Below are 21,268 nucleotides of genomic sequence, written 5' to 3' on the forward strand. Positions count from 1 at the left end.
ACTCCACACGGGTAGCCAATATAGTATCTGTAAGGAAGAAATATAGGGAAATCTGGATTTGTGTAGATTTTCGCAATCTGAACCAGGCAAGTCTCAAGGATAATTATGCTTTACCCAATATGGACCATATTTTGCAGATAGTAGCTGGATCAGAAATCATGTCAATGTTGGATGGTTTTTCAGGTTATAATCAAATTGGTGTTGCAGAAAATGAACAGCATAAGACAACATTTATCACCCCTTAGGGAACGCTTGCATATAATCGTATGCCTTTTGGTTTGATTAATGTCGGAGCAACTTTTCAAAGGGCCATGGATTCTTCTTTTAGGGATTTCCGTGACAGGATTATTGTAATTTACCTAGATGACTTGACCGTGTTCTCTAAAGAAAGGAAGAATCATCTCAAAGATCTGAGGGCAGTTCTACAATGTTGTCGAGAACATGGTATCTCCCTGAATCCAAAAAAATCAGTGTTCTGTGTAACTGAAGGCAAACTATTGGGGCACATCGTTTCAAAGGAAGGCATCAAGATTGATCCTGAAAGAGTCAATGCAATCCAACAACTCAGCCTGCCTTCAAATCGGACTGGAGTAAGGTCATTTTTCAGTTAGATAAATTTCCTAAGAAGGTTTGTACCTGAATTTGCAGAAACTACTAAGCATATCATCAGCTTGTTGAGTGACAGGTACCCTTTTAAATGGACTGATGAAGCCAAAGAAGCTTTTGAAAAGATTAAAAGTTCAGTTGCCAATGCACCAACCCTCATCAACCTAGATTTTAAAAAGGATATTATCATATACTGTTATGCCTCAGAACATACAATATTGGGAATATTACTACAGGTAGATGAATCTATGTTAGAAATTAGGATCTTAGGATACTAATCATTATAAACAAGATTATAAAGTAAATGAAATATGAAACATACATGCAAAATGTACACAGTACACAAGATATACATGGGGAAAACCCTTTCGGGTAAAAAACCCCATTAAGCATCATTTAATTAAAACACTTACAAATATAGTCTATAATAAAATAGACATGAACCTGGGGACACTCCTCCAATACTTCCACATGGCCAATAATACCTCATATGCATAGTGATACAACTCACAATAAAGCTCCAAATTCACACACCTCTCAAATGAGAGAGAAACTCCTTAAATATAGGAGGAAGGGTGACTTCACTAGTCACACCTTTTCAATAACCCCCACTTACAAATAATTAATAATCTAATAGTTATTAGATTATAATTATTTCAAATGGGATATGCTTATAAAGCATATAATATATAAGGTTTTATAACCTTATATTAGAACATTATATATAAATGTTATAAGGATGTGATCCCTAATAACATTATGTTCTAACACTACCCCTTAATGTTAATAGGGGATCACATGTCAATTTTCATAAAAGAAAAAATGAAGCACCCCAGTAACATAGGTCTTCTTTGACAGTGATAAACAGGGACACAAGTATATGCCAACATGAAGATCATGCATTCCAGACTACATGAAAGTCATCTTGTCATAATTTATAATACCAGTGTTTTAAAAATGATGCTGTGAGGTCTTAAAAATTATATTGGAGCCGCAGTCCCCTCAAATTAGCCTCTCCCCAGGTTCATTACATAGTGCCCATAGGTCTTAATACAATGCTTTTACAAGTGGAAGTTTTACAAGGAGAAGAATTTACAATATGCTCGTAGGACTTAAAAAAATCTGCCCGTAGGTCTTACGATATTGTGCCGGTAGGACTTAAACAAAATCTGCCCGTAGGTCTTACGATACTCTGCCCGTAGGACTTTAAAAAAAAATCTGCCCGTAGGTCTTACGATATTGTGCCCGTAGGACTTAAAAAAAATCTGCCTGTAGGTCTTACGATACTGTGCCTGTAGGACTTAAAAAATAAAGGATTTAGCCACTAGGTGGTGTCATTGACATGCACACTCCCCCTCAATGGCATCACCTAAGGCCAAGCATTATTTGAATTTGGAGCATATAATGCCTAAAGTTCTTATGCCTATTAGGTCTTAAATCTAGGATTTAGCCACTAGGTGGTGTCATGTACACTCCCCCTTAATGGCATCACCTCAAAGCCAATCAATGCATAGAGGATTTCAAATTGATGGCTAAAAATATAATATATAGTATGTGCTCAGATCTTCAAAGTGTCTTTATTATAAAATGATTTCACTTGAGTGAGGTGCCCATGATCTTCAAGGTGCCTTTATTATATAATGCTTTAACTTGAGTGAGGTGCCCATGATCTTCAAGGTGCCTTTATTATAGAATGCTTTCACTTGAGTGAGGTGCCCATGATCTTCAATGTTTACTTTGATCTTTAGAAATGATATTCTCTAGAAAGAGTAAAGTAACTTCAAGTAATATAGTACTTTCATATGTATCCAAATGGAATTCTTCAATAAATCTTCAAGGCCATATTGATTCTTCAAGAGCTACATTCATATTTTGTCCATTTGATCCAAAGACACATAGAAGATAGTCTTCTTATTAAAGTATTGCAGCATCCATGTAATAGCACTTGCACCATATGTTTTGAAGGCATAACCTCGCCATAGAAGAAACAATATAGTTAGTAACATATTAATCAACTTCATTTTTGGTACAAAGAAAGAACATAATATTATTTTTTTGTCATTTGCCAAAGATCATATAATATTCCTTATAAAAATATAGTCCAATGATTGGTAGAAAGGAGATCAACATATATTTTCATGAGAAATAATTTGTTGTCTTGCTTAAAATACAAAAATAGACATGCTACTACATATAGTAATGATCCACAAAAAATTAGGCAACGGGTGAGCTATCCTTTCTAGGTTTGCTCCCCAGACAGTTTATAAGGGCGATAGTCACCCATTTTAAATAGTATGATTGAAAAAAAAAATCAAATATAGAATAGAATAACAAATCACTTGGATCTCCAAAAAAACGAATGCTAATGAGAAATTTTTAAATTTACTTATGAATATTTAATAGCTTTTATATTTCATCGGTAAATATTTTATCCTCTATCTATAGATGATCATTGTGATAATTTGATAGTAAATCATTCGTACATCAAACATAGTACAAGTAGGAATATCCTCAATGTTAATATAATGCATATCCTTCATCAAATACTAAAAAAATTAAGATAATTCATGATGTTCCTTCCCTTTATTCCTTCGTATGTGACATTTTAAATGCAACATAAGCACTAATATAGTTAATAATAAGTAAACTGGAAGCTCCACTTGAAAGGGTATGTTGACATATTGAAGTAAAGTTAGTTGATTAAAGATTCAAAAACCATTCCATGGGTCTTAAATATATATGAAGACTTGAAAAAAAATATTGAAAGTAAATAGATAAATTTCATGATAATGACAATGGATACCAAAAATTACCCTATCAAAAATGTAGTTTAAGATATTCTCATAATAATTTCATGCCAATTAGAATGACAAAGAGACCTCAAGTATATAATTTTCTTCTAGATATTATCATGCCAATTTATATGCTTAGAAGGGGTCTAGAGAGTCTTCCCTTCTTGTCGTCCTCCTCCCACATCCTTATGAGGTCTCCTTTTATTCTTTACGAGGAGCCGCATCTTTGGTGTAAGGGGCGTAATCCCCCACTTACCCGATCGATGAACAAGACTTGCCTTTAATTTATTATGTTAATCATAATCAGGTATTAATATATTTCCATCTTTGTTTGATAGGATCGGTCTACGTACACTTATCTGATCGAATTTACTAGATTAGCGCCATGTGTTGCCACTCTCGATACCATAACTATCTTCTCCTATTTGCGCTTCTCTTCCGAGCATACTATAGTCCCTTTCCCTACGACTCGTCTATTTGATACTGGAAGAAGTCTTCAACGAAACTCATTCTATATTGCTCTTATCAATGCAGAGGTAATGTGTTTGGTGTTTGGCCTTTGATGGCAGGAGTATCTGGAAAGAAACAATTCTTCACAACGTCATCATATTCAGTCATTATCAACATATGCCTTAGTCGATCAGGGGTAATGAATTATCTCTAGACCCATCGTTCGTATAATCTTTTATCATAGCTTCTATATTACCCACATCATTGATATACTACTGTGTCTCCTCACAATTCATTCATAATTCTAGTCATCAATAGCGTAACCATCGTTATCGACCAATGTTTGGTCAATGTCGCATTCTTCATGTGTTATCGATTGGTTTTGTGATATCGATTAATGCCATGTTGGTTGTCCTCTACCATTGTTGACCAATTGATTTATCAATGGCGATCTATAGGATTCCTGGAGATATCTTTAAGGGCTGATGGTAGTATTGATACCTTGTAGCTCTTCCATATAGTATGGATTGTCTTATCCGGTGGAGATGATATGTTGCTTACTATCCTTCTTGGAGATGATCGATTTTCCTCTAATCATTAGCGATTATTTGTGACTTCCAGTATGATTGATGTTGATCAACTTCAAGTAATCGGTTGATCACCATGTTCTTCATCAGGTGCATATGATTGATCTGTTTGTATCATCGATCTGTTGTGTTGTGATCATCTTCTATAGAATCATTAATTGTTGCTTAAGGAAAATCGTCTTTATTCGTAAGACTTGTAATAGCTTATCCATGTAGTGTATCATTTATAAAGATAATACAACAATCTTTCTCAATATTAAATATATTTGATGAGGTTTGTAGAGAAAGATTATAAGTTGGTGCACTACATTATTACATAACCTGGCGACTAGGGTCACCATGGAGGGAGCAACTAGGGGTGTCATGGCACTCATAACCGCAGTCCAAGCTATAAAACATTGTTTCCACATAATTAGACTTGGAATAATCCTCTGGAATAGTTAAGGGGCGTTCCTCGTGAGCGAAGCACTCAGTGAAACCAGTCACAGAGTCCACTACGTATGGCTTGTACTGGTATGCTATTCCCTTCCTCAAGTACTTCTACATCGAGAAATGCCCGCAATCTCAACATACTAAGTGTATGATAGATTGTGCTAGCAAGTTTGTGTTTCAGATCAACTCCCCGATGGTTAATAAAAATGTCGTATGGAAGCAATGAACCAGATGAAGATGAAGATGCATAGGTTGGTGTAACTTGATCAAAAGCATTTCCATTCTCCATTTGATTGAATTCGGAGGAAAGGATAAGCTTGGAGCGAAGGCAAAGTAGTTGGAGCAAACGTGAAGCTGTGCAGAAAGGGAAGACTCTATATCTGAATTTATAGAAATCCCGCTAGAGTTTTATGCAGCAAATTACGTGAAAGGATTGCGAAAAGATGAACAAAACGAAGATTACGATCAATACATTTATGAAGCTAAGATAAGCTCCTTCGGTAAAGCAGACTAGAGAATGTTTTACTTCCATGCACTATTGTGAATGGATCACAAATGACTTCTTCAACATAAAATTCATGTGTTAAGAGTCGTTGAATTGTTTGAAACACAATGTGTTATATGTGAAGGGTTGTGACCCATTTTGCCCTCCTTAACCTTCCGTACAAGGACAAGTCTTTCATTTTAAATGAGTATGGAGATTAAAGCAATATGACAATGAAAAGTAGAAGATCTTTTTATGGGGCTTATAGGAGTTTTTTTTTTATAAGTCTATGCATGATATTTAAAATAATGTATAATTTTAAATATTTATTTAATTTCAAGATATTATAAAAGAAATTATAAGTTGATGATGTAATTTATTAAAAGGTTTACGAATTACCAATTAGTTACTTAATATGAATTTGATTTGGAAAATTTAAAATTAATTTTGAGAATTATTTTTTATTAGTATTTATCAATACAAATAGAATATTTGAAGTTATTTGATCATAGATTTTCACTAACAAGGACATTTTTAGTTATCATTTATTTCAAAAAAAAATATATCTCAAATTTGTCCTTATTTAATGTAAAATAATATAAATGGTTGTACACCTTTTCAAACTAGGCTCAAGGTAGGCTCACAGGGTGTACTTACTTGAATGTGGAAGCTTGATTTTATGAGTATTTTGAAATTACTTAATGATATAACATGCATGTTGATTGAGCATAAGGAATTTTCCCATCAAGTTCTATAGATCTTCTAGAATAATTTGTAAAAATGATTAGTATAGCCTAATAGGCTCTGATGTCATGTTAGAAATTAGGATCTTAGGATACTAATCATTATAAACAAGATTATAAAGTAAATGAAATATGAAACATACATGCAAAATATACACAGTACACAAGATATACATGGGGAAAACCCTTTCGGGTAAAAAAACCCCATAAAGCATCATTTAATTAAAACACTTACAAATATAGTCTATAATAAAATAGACATGAACCTGGGGACACTCCTCCAATACTTTCACATGGCCAATAATACCTCATATGCATAGTGATACAACTCACAATAAAGCTCCAAATTCACACACCTCTCAAATGAGAGAGAACCTCCTTAAATATAGGAGGAAGGGTGACTTCACTAGTCACACCTTTTCAATAACCCCCACTTATAAATAATTAATAATCTAATAGTTATTAGATTATAATTATTTCAAATGGGATATGCTTATAGAGCATATAATATATAAGGTTTTATAACCTTATATTAGAACATTATATATAAATGTTATAAGGATGTGATCCCTAATAACATTATGTTCTAACAATCTGGGACTGAAGCACCCATAACATTCATGAGTGTCCCTCTTAAGGAACATGAGCTTAAGTATTCACTCTCAGAAAAACAAGCCTTTGTCGTGGTTAAAGCGGTCAAACAATTCAGGTATTATATTTTGCATTCTCACTCTGTGGTGTTTGTTCCAGATTCTGCAGTGAAAAGTATTTTGACTCGGCAGGAAGTTGGGCTCAACAAAAGAGTGACATGGGTAACCAAAATTCAGGAATATGATCTAGATATTCGTCCTACAAAGACGATTAAAGGACAGGGCTTATGCAAATTGATACCAGAGAATAAGGTGGAAACAGATGAAGAGCTACCATTGACTCTATTTGTTGGGTTGCAAGATACATGGTTTTCTGACATAGCTTATTACTTGACCTATGGTATTTGCCCGAGTCATTTATCAACTAAAGAACAAAGGAATCTCAAATTAAAAGCAGCTAAGTATGTTATCTGGCAAGATGTTTTGTATAAAAAAGTCTTGGATGGTACCTATTTGAGATGTGTAGATAAGCCAAAACAGCGGAAGCTTCTAGGAGTTTATCATAATGAAGCCTGCAGTGGACATTTCTCATCCTCAGTAACCGCTTTTAAGATTATACGAAATTGTTTTTATTAGCCTGGTATATTCCATGATGCATATACCTATGTTAAGGGATGTGAAAATGTCAACTCTTTTCCAGAAGACCACATTTGGCGGTTCTACCTTTAAAACCTATGGTAGTGGATGGACTTTTCAAACAATGGGGTATTGATTTCGTAGGCCAAATAAATCCTCATTTTAGTGCTAGCCATATGTATATTCTGACCGCAACAGATTATTTTACTAAGTGGAGGCTATTCCCACTAAGAAGGCAAACTCAGATGTAGTATGTAATTTTCTCAAAGATTGCATTTTAGTCCATTTTGGGGTTCCTCAGAAGATTGTCGCTGATAATGCATCATATTTCTCCTCTAAGGAATTGACCATGTTTTGTTATGAACATCAAATTACTCTTTCACACTCCTCTGATTACTTCTCGCAAGGTAATGGGTTGGTAGGATCGAGCAACAAGAACCTGATAGCAATCATGAAGAAGTTAGTTGATGATAATGCCCGAAACTGGCATAAAACGTTATATGAAGCCTTATGGATAGATAGAATTACTTCTAAAAGAGAAATTGGAATGGCACCTTATGAACTGGTATATGGGATTGGTGCAAAGACTTCCTTACCTCTAAAATTGGCAGCAATGAAGCTTCAAACTGTCATTGAGGATTCCTTCTTCCAAAATGCTCTAGAAAAGAGAGTCATGTATTTGACGAAGTTGGAAGAGGAAAGGGATATGATAGTGGATAGAATTATTGAACATCAGAATAGGGTGAAGAAAATCTTCGATATGAAGTCTCAACCAAGGGGGTTCCTCGAAGGGGATGAAGTACTGTTGTGGGACAAGAGAAGAGAACCAAAAGGTGCCCATGGAAAATTTGATTCTTTGTTGAGAGGTCCGTTCAAGATCTGTGAAGTGGTGGGACCGAATGCATTCAGACTAAATTATCCGGATGGAACGGTTATGCCCTATACCTATAATGGGCAAGACCTAAAGCTCTATAAACTTTGAAATCTATGATCAAGAGTATCTGTACATAGTAGACTAGTTGTTTGTTTTGTCTTTTTGGTGTGTGTTCTTTCGTTCCTCTTTCTATTTTGTTGTGCGAAACCAAAGATTTAGAGTTCTTCGCACTTTTCACAAAATGCAATCCCCAGTCAGAGCCAATGTTGCCTTGTCATTCGTCCCTCATAACAAGAGTGAGTCGCGTTACAAAATTTTTACTCGAGTCCTTTTCTCCTTCCTTTTTCTGAAATCTTGTTGAAAGTTTGTCGGTTCAATTCCTAACCCTCCTGTAAATCAATTCTAAATCCTTAGCATTATGTTTCAATGGTCGGTTTGAACCTCATGAACCCTTCAAACCATCCTGAAATGAGTTCATAGTGTTCATTTAGGTACCACGGGTTCTAAGTTGTGTCTAAGGTATTTTCAGGCTAACATTCATATCAAGTGTTTTGCAGCAGTTCTATTTCACGGTCGCAGATGATGTTTCATATACTCTTTCTCCAGACTGTGAACCATTTGAACCTAGTTAGAACAGTTCAGTGAGGTTCAAAATGTTCGATGAAGTTCAAAAGACCAGCAACAATCAACAAAGTTAGATCTTTTCCAAAGAAAAATCTCCTTGGTGTAGCATATGTTTTGAACTACCTAAACCCTCATGAAGTCAGTTCAAATGGTTCATGAATGTTCAAATCAGGTGGGTCCCATAGAAAAGACTAAACGACATGATGATGCATTTATTGCTAAGTGTGATAAAGATCCGGCCATATCTCGGGTGACGTCAACCTGTCGATTTTTGAAGGCAAGTAATCATTTTTGGGAATTGGCGGTTATGCCACCGAGCGCTATCATGCATTCAGTACACACGTGTGATGTCAAATCCCAATGCTTGGCTCATTTGAGTTGACGACCAAAAATTAATGCACTAATTGAGCTTTTGGCACTTCATTTGTTATAAGGTATGAAGTGATTTATTTTTGAAACCTATTCTTCATTGCTGCAGAATGTTTGGTTGATGGTTTGTTTGCTCGTAGTCGTTCGATTGGTTTTAGCTATGAAGGTGAGTTTTGATTTCTATCTACTTCAGTGATTTTTAGCTATTTTTCTCTCTTGTAATAGAATTTCCTAGAGAGATAAGGGTTGTTGGCTATAAATTTTGAAGTTCACTCTGCATCTTTTCGGAAATATTTTTCAGTCTTGCTTGCACAGAACCCATTGTCAGTGACACAGACCTAAAAGGGGAAGATTTGGAAGCCTTGAAGGAAAGGACGTTTAAGGGTATTGATGGTTCTTTTGGTCTAGACATTCTAAGTAGTGGCCTGATAGAGGCAACAACTTTCCCACCTGTTATTCCTTGCCTTGAATTAGTTAGGGAGTGCATTATATGATATGATCCTATTTTTGAAACTATCAAGAGGGACAATGGTGAAACCCTCCTCGCGATTAATAGGGAAGTCATTTCTTTTGTTTTCAAATTGCCAGATTATAAGTTCTCAAATTTTTCCCCTGCCCAATCAATCACCAAGTTAAATATGGACAAGAGTGAACACTAGAACAATATAGAAAAGCATTGGTTGATAGTTCCTCAGAAAGGTGGCTCTAGGCTAGCTAAACACCCCAACAAAAATCACACGCTTCCCCATATTCGTTATGTTATGTTGTTGTTACACTGAGTTAGAGGTTCGGTTGAAGCCTACAACTTTGATGACTAGATTTACTGTTATGTACAATTGGTGTTGGAGGGAAAGCAGTTCCTTGACTAGGCAGAGCTTATTGCTGACTCTGAGAGAATAGTTGAGCATGGCAAAGAAGTTCAAACACAATTTCTTCATGTCTTCTTATTTGATATATTGCTTGGAATGTACCAAAGAGATAATGGGAATTCCTAGGCAACCTGCAGAAGGGGATGTTTCTATATATGACTTTTACCCCATGCTGCAAAAAGATAATGCATTACAAGATTTCAGGAGAGTGCATAATGCTTTCCTGGGGGACCTGTGCTATGAATTGAAGAACATGAAATCAAAAAGAATGTCTGAAGACGCTCAGGCCTTGGTGAAAATATATGGTAGCTTCTTTGTTCAATTTCCTCGTTTTTGTTATATAAGGGTAGGCGGTTTCGAAGAAGAACCTTTCAAACTTCCTCATTTTTGTTCAGATTGCTTTGTCCTTGCTGAGATTTGTGAACAGATGTCTTTTGTGATTAAGAAAGCTCAACTCAAAGATAAATGGAAAGATCATTTCCTTGTTCAATTGGGCGCTTTATCTTGTAGTTCAATGTCAGATGCGTTGACCATAGGAGCTGACTTGAAGAATTTTAATTTCAAACTGTATCAAGGAAGGAATGGCTTTGATAATAAAGGCTTTTCACGGGGCCTTGGTTTGATGGTGCACCTTCCTATCTCACACTTGGAAGACTATTGGGAAGATTGCTATGATGAAATTGAAGTGTTCAGGAGAGAAAATATGAGAATGGTTCTAGGACAGATAGTTTCACTGTAGGTGAAAATTGATATAAGTGGGATCAAAGAAGATAACCTCGAGCTATTTGAACCTGGGTACCTAGATCAAACTGAACCTGAAACACTATGTATTAATTGGGATGTGGAAGAAGATGATGATATACAACTCAGAACAAAAAGAGTCTTGGAGAGAGCTGTAGATTGGGTTAATAAGAAAAGAGCAATGAAATCACGCAGGATCAGTCCTACAAGAGGTAATGTTGTTTCTCTACGTTCTCCAAAAAGCTTTTCTAACCCCACTTCTATGCCTATTCATGTAGGTAAAAATAAGAAGTTATCTCACACCAAGCACGAGCCTAATCCTGCTTTGAATTGTCCTGCTCCTCGATTTACAAGGTCACGGAGTGGTGTACTGAAGAAAATGGACTTGGTCAGAGACACGGAGGTGAAAGACAAGACCCTCGACCCTCATATTTTTGAGGTCGAGGACCTTGATAGTGATATTGTCAACACCATGGATTCCCATGCAATCACTGTAGCCATGACACCGCCACCTAAAGTAACTGGAGGAATAGCTAGTTCAAGTACAACTCCCAAATGGTTAACTACTTCAGTAAGTAAGAAACGGAGCTCGATCCCAGTGTCTATCCCAATTCAAGACATGGTGGTCAAATACGTGGAAAAGGGTCCTAAATAGGAGAAGTTCAAAACAACCACCAGGTTGGACACTGATGAAAAGACTGGGAGATGGGTTGCTGAAATTACTTCCTATAAACCCAAGGATGAAGGTAAGGAAATTAATGCAAAAGATTTTGAAGTCACTCAAGTAGATCTGGGGAACATGAGCAGAGACTCTGATAACCACCTTTTCAAGGTGACGGCTAAGAAAATTTTCACCAGGTCAGAAAAAGACGGACAAGAGAAAAGGGAACTGAAACATCACATCAAGGTTTTAGCCCAATTCATTGATAGCCTAGGCTATTTTTGAGCACTCCCTATATCGCAAGCTTCAAAAAACTTTGACCCCACTTCACCAGAGAACAAGAAACTGATGAATCAAGTTCAGGGAGCCAAGAGCATCACAGGGGCCGTAGAAAAATGGATTGAAGGAGTGATCAAGGATGGCGAAAAATATATTACAGATTCCAGGAAGCTATGCGATGAAATTCAAAACTTCATTGCGGAGATCCAGAATCAGGTTATGCAATTGGAAAAGGAGGAGCATAAGTGGGAGAACGTATTACCCATGTTCGCCGAGATACAAAAATATGGAGCCACTGAGTTTTTAACAGAAAACTCAATAAAATTGGTAACTGATGAGTTCCAGCTCTTTGTGTTGAAGAAAACCATAGTGTGGCGTGTAATTACATTCAAGGTTGTAACCTCTAATGCTAAAGCCTCCGTTTAGGAGCTCCAAGAACTTCAACATAGCTTGGTCAATGATAATAAAGTGTTTAACCCAAATCATGATTGACAATTAGGACTTTATGGGCTGAATAAACTTGACGCGGTAAAGGCATTTAAATTGTACATGGAGAAGATTAGGGCTAAAGGAAACTTTACTTATGAAGATATAACACAGATTGCCCGAATTGAATCCATGACATTCATTGGCAATGATTAGTTACCTAAACATGCCGAGAAAATGGTAAAACACAGGTGGGAAAATGAAGCTGTAAATGCGAAAACTAATGCCATGAAGAATCCGAGTCAGTCTATGATTCAGGAGCTTACAACTAGCCATGATGCCTGGAAAAGTGGAAAAGAAGATGACGCTGGAGATGAAGCATAGTTTGATGCTCATGCTTTATTTTTATTTTTAAATGCTTTGCAAAAACCTTGCAATTACTTCGGGACATCTGTCCTCTAAATTCTCTATTAGTTTTATAACTGTTTCAGAGGAGGTCGGGTTTTTAGGGAGACGTCCTTTGTTCTTTGGAGGACTACTATAAGTTAGATGAAATATATTTTAGAAGGGTTAAAACGGTAGACAAAAAGATTAGAAAGTTTTGGTTTGTTTGAAGGAAGTAATTAGTTTTTCCAGAATCTAAAATTGGAAGGAACTTATGTGTGTATCTTTATGTCTTTGTTTCATGGAATATACATATAAAGATCATATGCATTTTGGGGTTTTAAATCTTCGAGTTTGAATCCATGGAGTAATATTTCTTTGCAAATATTAATCCAGTCAAATTGTCTGTGATTATCTTTCTGATGGTGAATGCTATTATTAATCTGGAGCTTCTTTCTGTGTTGTTTAGAAGGATATTTGGTTGAAAAGAGACTTTGTTTCTCTTGATTATTTTTTATGAAGTGCTGAAATCAGTGTTATTGAACTTTTCTTTGATTACTTCTAATTTTCGTGGTGAAACATCTTGAAGAAAGTTCTTTTTTGAAATATTTGCATATTACCGGCCTCTCATCTAAGAATTAAGTAGACAACCTTACGTGCTTTCAGGTCAAAATCATATCAGTTTTGTTTCGTTATACTATTTCTTGAAAAACTAATGGAGGGAGTTGTACCTATCTAAAATTCAGAGGGAAGTGATGTATGTCACACTTACCCAACTATTTTGTTGAATTTTTTTTTTCAAAGAGGGTAACAAAGCTTTGAATTTATTCAATTAAAAGAAAAACAAAATCTGTTCACTAACAATGTGTATACCGGTTAACAAATCTAACATAAAGCAGACTTACCGGTTAGATGGGAGGATAACACAGATGCAACCACATAAAAGGAACAACATATGTACGAGGAAAACCCAAGATGGGAAAAACCTCGATGAGAAATGTTGCTGGAGTCTACTGCTCCAATCCAGCCTCACAATGAAACATTTGGTTACAACATTTAGGGCACCAACCCAAGGAGCGCTAACCCCTGATTTTAGGGCACCAACCCAAGGAGCACCAACTCCTACACCGCGCTCCAACTTAGTGATTACAATATCATATAATCAATACAAAAGTAATCTCCCAATTACAAATGAGTTTTGTAACCTCTGCAATCTTTCTTCTTTGCTGCAACCTTACCGGTTCAGCCTCTGCTTCTTCTCTATCGGTACACTACTCTCTGCACACTGTCGGTTTACAACTTGTCGGTCACTTCACTTGTTGGTTTAACCCGTACTCTGATCTTCTCTGCTTCTTCTCTAGAGGATCACTCTTCTCTTGTTCCTTTACCGGTTACTTCACTTGCTCACAAGTTCACACCACTGTCAGGCTCAATGAACTCTCTGACTAGTTGACTCTTTGCTTCTCTTTCATTCTCTATCCTTCATCACCCAAATTGTAGCATCATCAGACCCTTCTATCATGGGTCGACATATTTATACTTGAGTTTTCCCGCCATGACCGACATTCAAACTTTTGGCTCGCTAGGTTTTCTTCATTGACCCCGAGGCAAATCAAATCCAATCAGATCTTCATCCAGAGACCGACCACCTGCAATAGATTAATCAAACTCTATCAATCCTACTGCGTACAAAACACGTTTTCCCTATTTGCAAACATGGCACCTTCTTCGGTTTGCACTTGTCAAACACCTATGAAGCGATCATGTATATAGATTCACCTACCCTAATCTACACCTAGACACTCGGCCGCGATCATGAATTCATAAAATCAGATCTTTGTCCTTTGATCAGTTTTGCCTTGTACTCTTCTACTCTTCGACCCATGAAACATGCTCTCGACAATAATATCGACCAGTCACCACCTACATCACCGACTACACTTCACCGACATGTGCATGCATGCCACTTCAACTCCACGAGGCCCCTTTGTCTACATCCACCTCAACTTAGTCTGTTATGTCAGTTTGGATAGGATCACCGACCAACCACACAATCGGGTTCATCTACCGGTTCACAGAGGCTGTCGGTTATACCCTGAACGGTCTGTTTTCAACCTTGCACTTAGCTTCTCTTCCGGTGGAACACTCAGCTTGTTCAGCATACTTACCAAATTACCTTATGCACATCATCAATAGATGGGAGCCTTTCACTTCTGCACTTTGTCAGCTTACTGGTTGACATACTTATCGGCAACCATCTTGATGATATCATTTCATCAATCTTCAACAAACTCCATCTGTCAGCATCTGTGGCAACACCCTTCTTCACCACTGGACCGGTTCTGCTATTAACATTTTTATCAAAGTGACAAACATATCCTTCCTCTGTATTGGTAACTCATCATGTCTACTTGGATGATCCGGTGCACATCCCTGATCTCATGCACCTAAGGCAACTTAGTGTCTTACCGATTCATCTGGTGTGAGCCCTCAATCACCTGCATTCAATTCTTTTGTCTTATCTTGAAGGACTATGATGCAGAGCCCTCCTTATATCTTGTCAAACACTTCAAGATGTATGACACTGACCCCTCAACAAACCAATAGGATCCTACAAAGCAAGGCTCTACACTCTTAGTTCCAACTTCTCATTTCACTCCAAGGTTCATACTACTCAAATTGGGTAACTTGCTCCATTATGCATCATGAAGCCTCCTAAGGCTCCTGACCTTCACAACCCCTATTTTGGATCATACAACACTCACATTGACCAGACCAAACATAGGTTTCAAGGATTCAACCCAATCCGTAGAACTCTGTACCTCATACCAAAACCTCACAGTTTGCAAGAAAAACTCAGAATTTCTTATTGCTTGCAGTCATTTAAATATTTCTCCTTATAGTCTCTCCTTGAGAATTCTGTCCACAAGGTGTTTATACCCCTCTACAACTGCTCCCATCCAAAAACAAGAGGTTAGAGTCGTTGGAGGAGTTAAACCAACAAAAATTCAGAAAGTTGCATAAAAGTTGTTCATGACAACTTTTGACAAAGTTGTCAAAAATGTCATTTCTTCCACCTGAATGACTTGGGTCAAGACTAGCACCTCTAAACACCCTAGAAGCATACAAAACAACTAAAATCACTAGGACAAACCTATCCTAAGCATACTTAGTCCCCTTTTGTCCAAAAGTCCTAATTGGCTTATCAAGATGCCAAAATAGGAGTTTGGCTCACAAGATGGGGTCTTTTATTACAAACACAAAATGCATGATTGAAAGCACAAGGAAAACATACTAAGACATGTTTCAGGTCTTATCCTTCCTCCTCTGAGCCTGAATGATCATGTTGAAGGGGTGCCCCTACACTATACTTCCCAGAAAAAGAAATCTCAAGTCCACTTGAGATGAGAGTTTGCAGGTTTGCACCATGGTTTTTGATTTGTTGTTCTATCATCCAGACTGCTTCAGAATCTGGTTATCCCTGCCAGGCCACCAAATACTCCACATATACTTTGTTCCTTGTCCTCTTTGCAACCTTGGTTTCCAAAACTTTATGCAATTTTGGTGGTTCATGTTTGGGAATGTCATCATCCGCTACAACCTGAATGGTTTCTTCTCCTGTATCAACACTACATTTGTAAAGGGTTAAGTCACATACATAAAAAATGGGTGACAAAACAAGATTAGGTGGGAGTTAAAGTTCACAAGCATTTTGTCCATATTTTTTCAAGATTTGACAAGGTCCAATCTTCCTCTATATAAGCTTTGTATATTTGGCTTTTGGAAGTCTTTCCTTCTTCAAGTGAACCCACACCAAGTCTCCCACATCAAACTGGACATCCCTCTTCTTCTTATCAGAATGAGCCTTATACCTTTTTGCAGATTGTTGAAGGTGAGATTTAACTTGGTCATGTATCTCCTTTATGGCGGTGGCAAAGGTTTCTCCATCTGCACTAATGGCTTCTCCTTGAGGTAGTTCCCTTAACTCCAACACACCCCTTGGGTGGATGCCATACACAACCTAGAAAGGTGACTTACCAGTGCTTCTATTTACTGTATCATTATAAGATAATTCTTATTGAGACAGTATGCTATCCCACTTCTCTCCATATTGCCTAGTCAAACATCTTAGCAGATTTCCCAATGATCTATTTGCAACTTCAGTTTGGCCATCCATTTGGGGATGGTAGGCTGAGGAGAAGACTAGATTTGTGCCAAGCTTCTTCCAAAGAGTCCTCTAGAAGTGTCCAATAAATTTCACATCCCTATCAGAGACTATGGTCAAAGGCAAACCATGTATCCAGACAATTTCTTTGATAAATAAGTCTGCAACATAAGAAGCATCACAAGTGGTTTTACATGGCAAAAAATGTGCCATTTTACTAAAGCTATCCACCACTACAAAGACACTATCATAGCCTTTTCTTGTCCTAGGAAATCCTAAAACAAATTTACTTATACTTTCCCATGGTCTTGAAGGAATGGGTAAAGGCTCATATAAGCCTGCATTTGGTGGACTTCCCCTTTTCTTTTTGGCATATCACACATATCTCCACAAATCTCCTGGCATCAGTCTGCAATTTGGGCCAAAAGTAGTGCCTCTTCAACAAGTCTAGTGTCTTGTCAAGGCCAAAATGGCTTGCCATTGCTCCATAGTGCTTCTCCCTGATTATGTTTAGTCTCATAAAGTATTTAGTAATGCACAATTTTGCACCCTTAAACAATAGTCCATCTTGTATCATAAATTTAGAGAAATCAACATGAAACCGCTCATCAAAAGATGCACATACCTTGTAAATCTCTCCAAACTCTTCATCATCCTCATGCATGGCCTTCAAGGAGTCTATTCCAACACTCTCCAACTGGATCTAATTTGTGGTTAATACTCTTCTGCTCAATGCATCTGCCACCTTATTCTTGACCCCTTTCTTATGCTTAAGAGTGAAAGTGAAGGCTTGTAGGGTCTCTACCCACTTCATATGCCTATGGTTCAATTTTTATTGGCTATTTATGAAATTGAGGGCCTGATTATCTGTGAAAACTATGAACTCCTTTGGTAGCAAGTAGTGTCTCCACTTTTTCAAGGATTGCACTAGAGCATACATCTCTAGGTCATAGGATGAGTACCTCCTCTTTGCCTCATTTAATTTCTCACTGAAGAAGGCAATGGGCCTTCCTTCTTGACTAAGCATTGTCCCAATAGCCATGTGACTGGCATCACATTCCACTTGGAAGATTTTGTTGAAATCAGGTAGGGCAAGGACCGGCTGCTCTGCAACTTTCTTCTTCAATGTTTCAAAGGAGTTATCTACCTCTTTAGTCCAACTGAACTTGCACTTTTGTCCTCCCTTTATGGTATCAAGCATTGGAGCACAAATATGGCTAAATCCCCTTATAAATTTCCTATAGAATGTGGCTAAACCATGGAAGCTTCTAACATGATTCATTGTTCTAGGTGTAGGCCAAGACAATATAGCACTCACCTTTTCTTGATCCATTTTCAAATCACCATATGAGATTACAAATCCCAAGTAAATGATCTCTTCTTGCATAAAGAAACACTTTTCCAAATTGATCATTAATTGCTCTTCATACAATCCCCTTAGGACCAAGTCTACATGTTTTAGGTGCTCTTATTTGGTTTGACTAAAAATTAGAATGTCATCTAGGTAGACTATGACAAATTTTCCTATGAAATCTCTCAAAACTTCATTCATTAACCTCATAAAAGTACTTGGTGCATTAGATAAGCCAAAGGGCATGACCTTCCACTCATACAACCCCTCATTCATTTTAAATGTTGTCTTCCCCTCATCTCTTGGCCTAATCCTAATCTGATGGTAGCCACTTTTGAAGTCATTTTTTGTAAAATACCTAGCACCCCCCCAAGCAATCTAACAAATCCTCAATCCTAGGCATTGGAAATCTATACCTGATAGTAATTTTGTTGATAGCCCTTGAGTCTATGCAAAGTGTCCAAGTGCCTTCCTTTTTGGGTGCCAAGATTGCAAGGACTGCACATGGGCTCAAACTTTTGCCAATCAGTCTGGACTCCAATAGTTCTTCAACCTGTTTTGCCATCTCAACATTTTGATCCAGGGTGAGCTTATATGCTGCTTTGTTAGGCAGGGTGGATCCAAGTATAAGGTCTATGCAATGATTTATATCCCTCATAGGAGGTAGTGTCCTTGGCATACCATCAAAGATGACACCTTTGTACTTGTTTAGTAATTGTTGTACTGTAGGGTCAAACAACCTCAATCTATCTCCTTTCTTGTCTTCAAACTTCTCCACCTTTGTCACTTTGGGACTAGGAATAAGAGCATAACAAACAATGCCTTCATCTGCTATCTTCTTCATGAATTGTTTTCCTCCTCTATCAACACCTTGGCCTCCTTTGCTTTTGTTTCCCCCTCACTCTCCATCAAAGGTAACAACTTTATCACCTTACCATCTTTGATGATTGAATATGTGTTCCTAGAGCCTTCAAAACAAATTGACATGGTCTCCCAAATAGGAGATGGCAAGCATCCATCTTTGCAATGTCAAACAACAACCTATCCTTATAGGCTCCAATATGGAATTCTACCCAAGCTTGCTCTTCCACAACAGCTTGTTGACTTTGGGTGAGCCATGAGACCTTATAGGGGCAAGGGTGAGGTAGTCTTCTCAAATTTAACTTCTCCACCATTTCTAGAGACACAAAGTTTTCACTTGATCCGGAATCTATTAGAACCTTGCATACCTTTCCACCTGCTTCGCAAGTGGTCTTGAATAGAGACTTTCTCTGTGGGGGTTCTTTGTCAGCCATCTTCATTTTAGTTACTGCTCTTCTGATCATCAAAGCTTCACCTCTTTCAGGGTAACCATAGCTATTAGGGGTATTGACACTCTGGTAAGTATTTGCACTTGCCACACTTTGGCAATCAGATTCTTGGATCAATTTACTTCGTCTTTCCTCCATGGAACTAGTAGGCTTGTCAGGACACCTATTGGCCATGTGCCCTTCTTGATTGCAGTTATAGCATCTGATTGGACCTCTACCTTGAGACCTTCCCCTAAATGGTGGTCTTCTTCCTCTGAAATTACCCCTCTGATTTTACCCTCCATTGCTATTGTGACTACTTTTTCCTTTAGTGCCTTCCTGATTTGTTTCACCTTGGTTTCCAAAACTATTTCCCTTACCTCTAAAAAAAATTCCTCCACCCCTCTACTGTCTTCCTCTTCCTTTATTGTTTTGATCTTGTCTCCTTTTGATTTTCTCTTCCACCTTGATGGCAAGTTGATGGCATTTACCAACTGTATCCAGGCTAAGGAGGTTTAGTTCTTCTTGGATGTTGTACCTTAATCCATTTAGGTATCGGGCAACCTTTTCACTCTCCTCCTCCTTTGTCTTAGTCTTCATACATAGCCTTTGGAACTCCTCAGTGTAAGAGTTCACGTCCATCTCCTTCTGCTTGAGATTTTGTCTCCTCTTGTGGAGTTGAACTTCATAATCCTTGGGTATATAAGCCTCCTTTACTAAGGCAGCCATCTTTTTCCAAGAAACAATCTTGGGTTTGTTGTCCTTTTCTCTCTCTTCTTGGACAAAGTTCCACCAAGTTAGGGCGGATCCCTTCAACTTGGATTTAGCAATCTTCACCTTCTGGTGCCCAAGAATGTCTTCACATTCAAAGAAACTGGATAGGGAGTCTATCCAATCCACCACTACATCTGGTTCCATCTTCCCAGTGAAAGTTGGCAAATCAATCTTCTGCTCCATGGTTCTTCTCTCCATGGACTTGAGGGCATTAAGGAAGTGCCTCTGGTCTAGAGGAATTGCCTCTTCCTCTGGCATAGGGATGTCATCTTCATCCCCTTCTTCACCGCTACTAGTGCCTCCATCTTCCTTCCCATCTACTCTACCCCTCAACCTCTCTATCTCCTTTTGCATGGCCTTGTAAGAATTGGCCTGCTCTCTCACAATCTTTGTCGATTGCATGTTAGTGATCGGTCCCCTAGGGACTTCTTCCTCTCCCTCTGCCATTTTCTCAAAATCACTCTCTCTTTACCAAAGTCGTTACTAGCTCTAATACCACTTGATGCAGAGCCCTCCTTGTATCTTATCAAATACTTCAGGATGTATGACACTGACCCCTCAACACACCAATAGGATCCTACAAAGCAAGGCTCTACACTCTTAGTTCCAACTTCTCATTTCACTCCAAGGTTCATACTACTCAAACTAGGTAACTTCCTCCATTGTGCATCATGAAGCCTCGTAAGATTCCTGACCTTCACAACCCCTATTTTGGATCATACAACACTCACATGGACTAGACCAAACACAAGTTTCAAGGATTCAACCCAATCCGTACAACTTCGTACCTTATGCCAAAACCTCACAGTTTGCAGGAAAAACTCAAAATTTCTTATAGCTTGCAATCATAAAATCTTTCTCTGTATAGTCTCTCCTTGGGAATTGTGTCCACAAGGTGTTTATACCCCTCTACAACTTCTCCAAACTAAAAACAAGAGGTTAGAGACATTGGAGGAGTTAAACCAGCAAAAATTCAAAAGGTTGCACAAAAGCTGCTCATGACAACTTTTGACAGTTGTCAAAAATGTCATTTCTTTCACCTGAATGACTTGGGTCAAGACTAACACCTTTAAACACCCTAGAAGCACATAAAACAACTAAAATCACTAGGACAAACCTATCCTAATCATACTTACCCCCCT

At 37.7% G+C, this 21,268-nt stretch overlaps 1 protein-coding gene across 1 annotated transcript; it reads left to right on the forward strand.

The window, feature by feature from the left end:
• Positions 1–311: 311 nt before the first annotated feature.
• On the forward strand, positions 312–7,320 carry LOC131859359 (uncharacterized). The gene is made up of 2 exons (XM_059212997.1): positions 312–606; positions 6,845–7,320. The coding sequence occupies exons 1-2, from the start codon at positions 312–314 to the stop codon at positions 7,318–7,320; spliced, it is 771 nt and encodes a 256-aa protein (XP_059068980.1).
• Positions 7,321–21,268: the final 13,948 nt, after the last annotated feature.

Source organism: Cryptomeria japonica, chromosome 10 (assembly GCF_030272615.1).
Source record: "Cryptomeria japonica chromosome 10, Sugi_1.0, whole genome shotgun sequence".
In the NCBI taxonomy this organism is placed as follows: domain Eukaryota; kingdom Viridiplantae; phylum Streptophyta; class Pinopsida; order Cupressales; family Cupressaceae; genus Cryptomeria; species Cryptomeria japonica.

What these genes read in the sequence shown, in the direction of transcription:
- LOC131859359 (XM_059212997.1), top strand. Translation starts at nt 312, where the DNA reads ATGGATTCTTCTTTTAGGGATTTCCGTGACAGGATTATTGTAATTTAC. An exon ending in TGGAGTAAGGTCATTTTTCA is followed by an intron (nt 607 to 6,844) that starts GTTAGATAAATT and finishes TGTTTGTTCCAG; the next exon opens with ATTCTGCAGTGAAAAGTATT.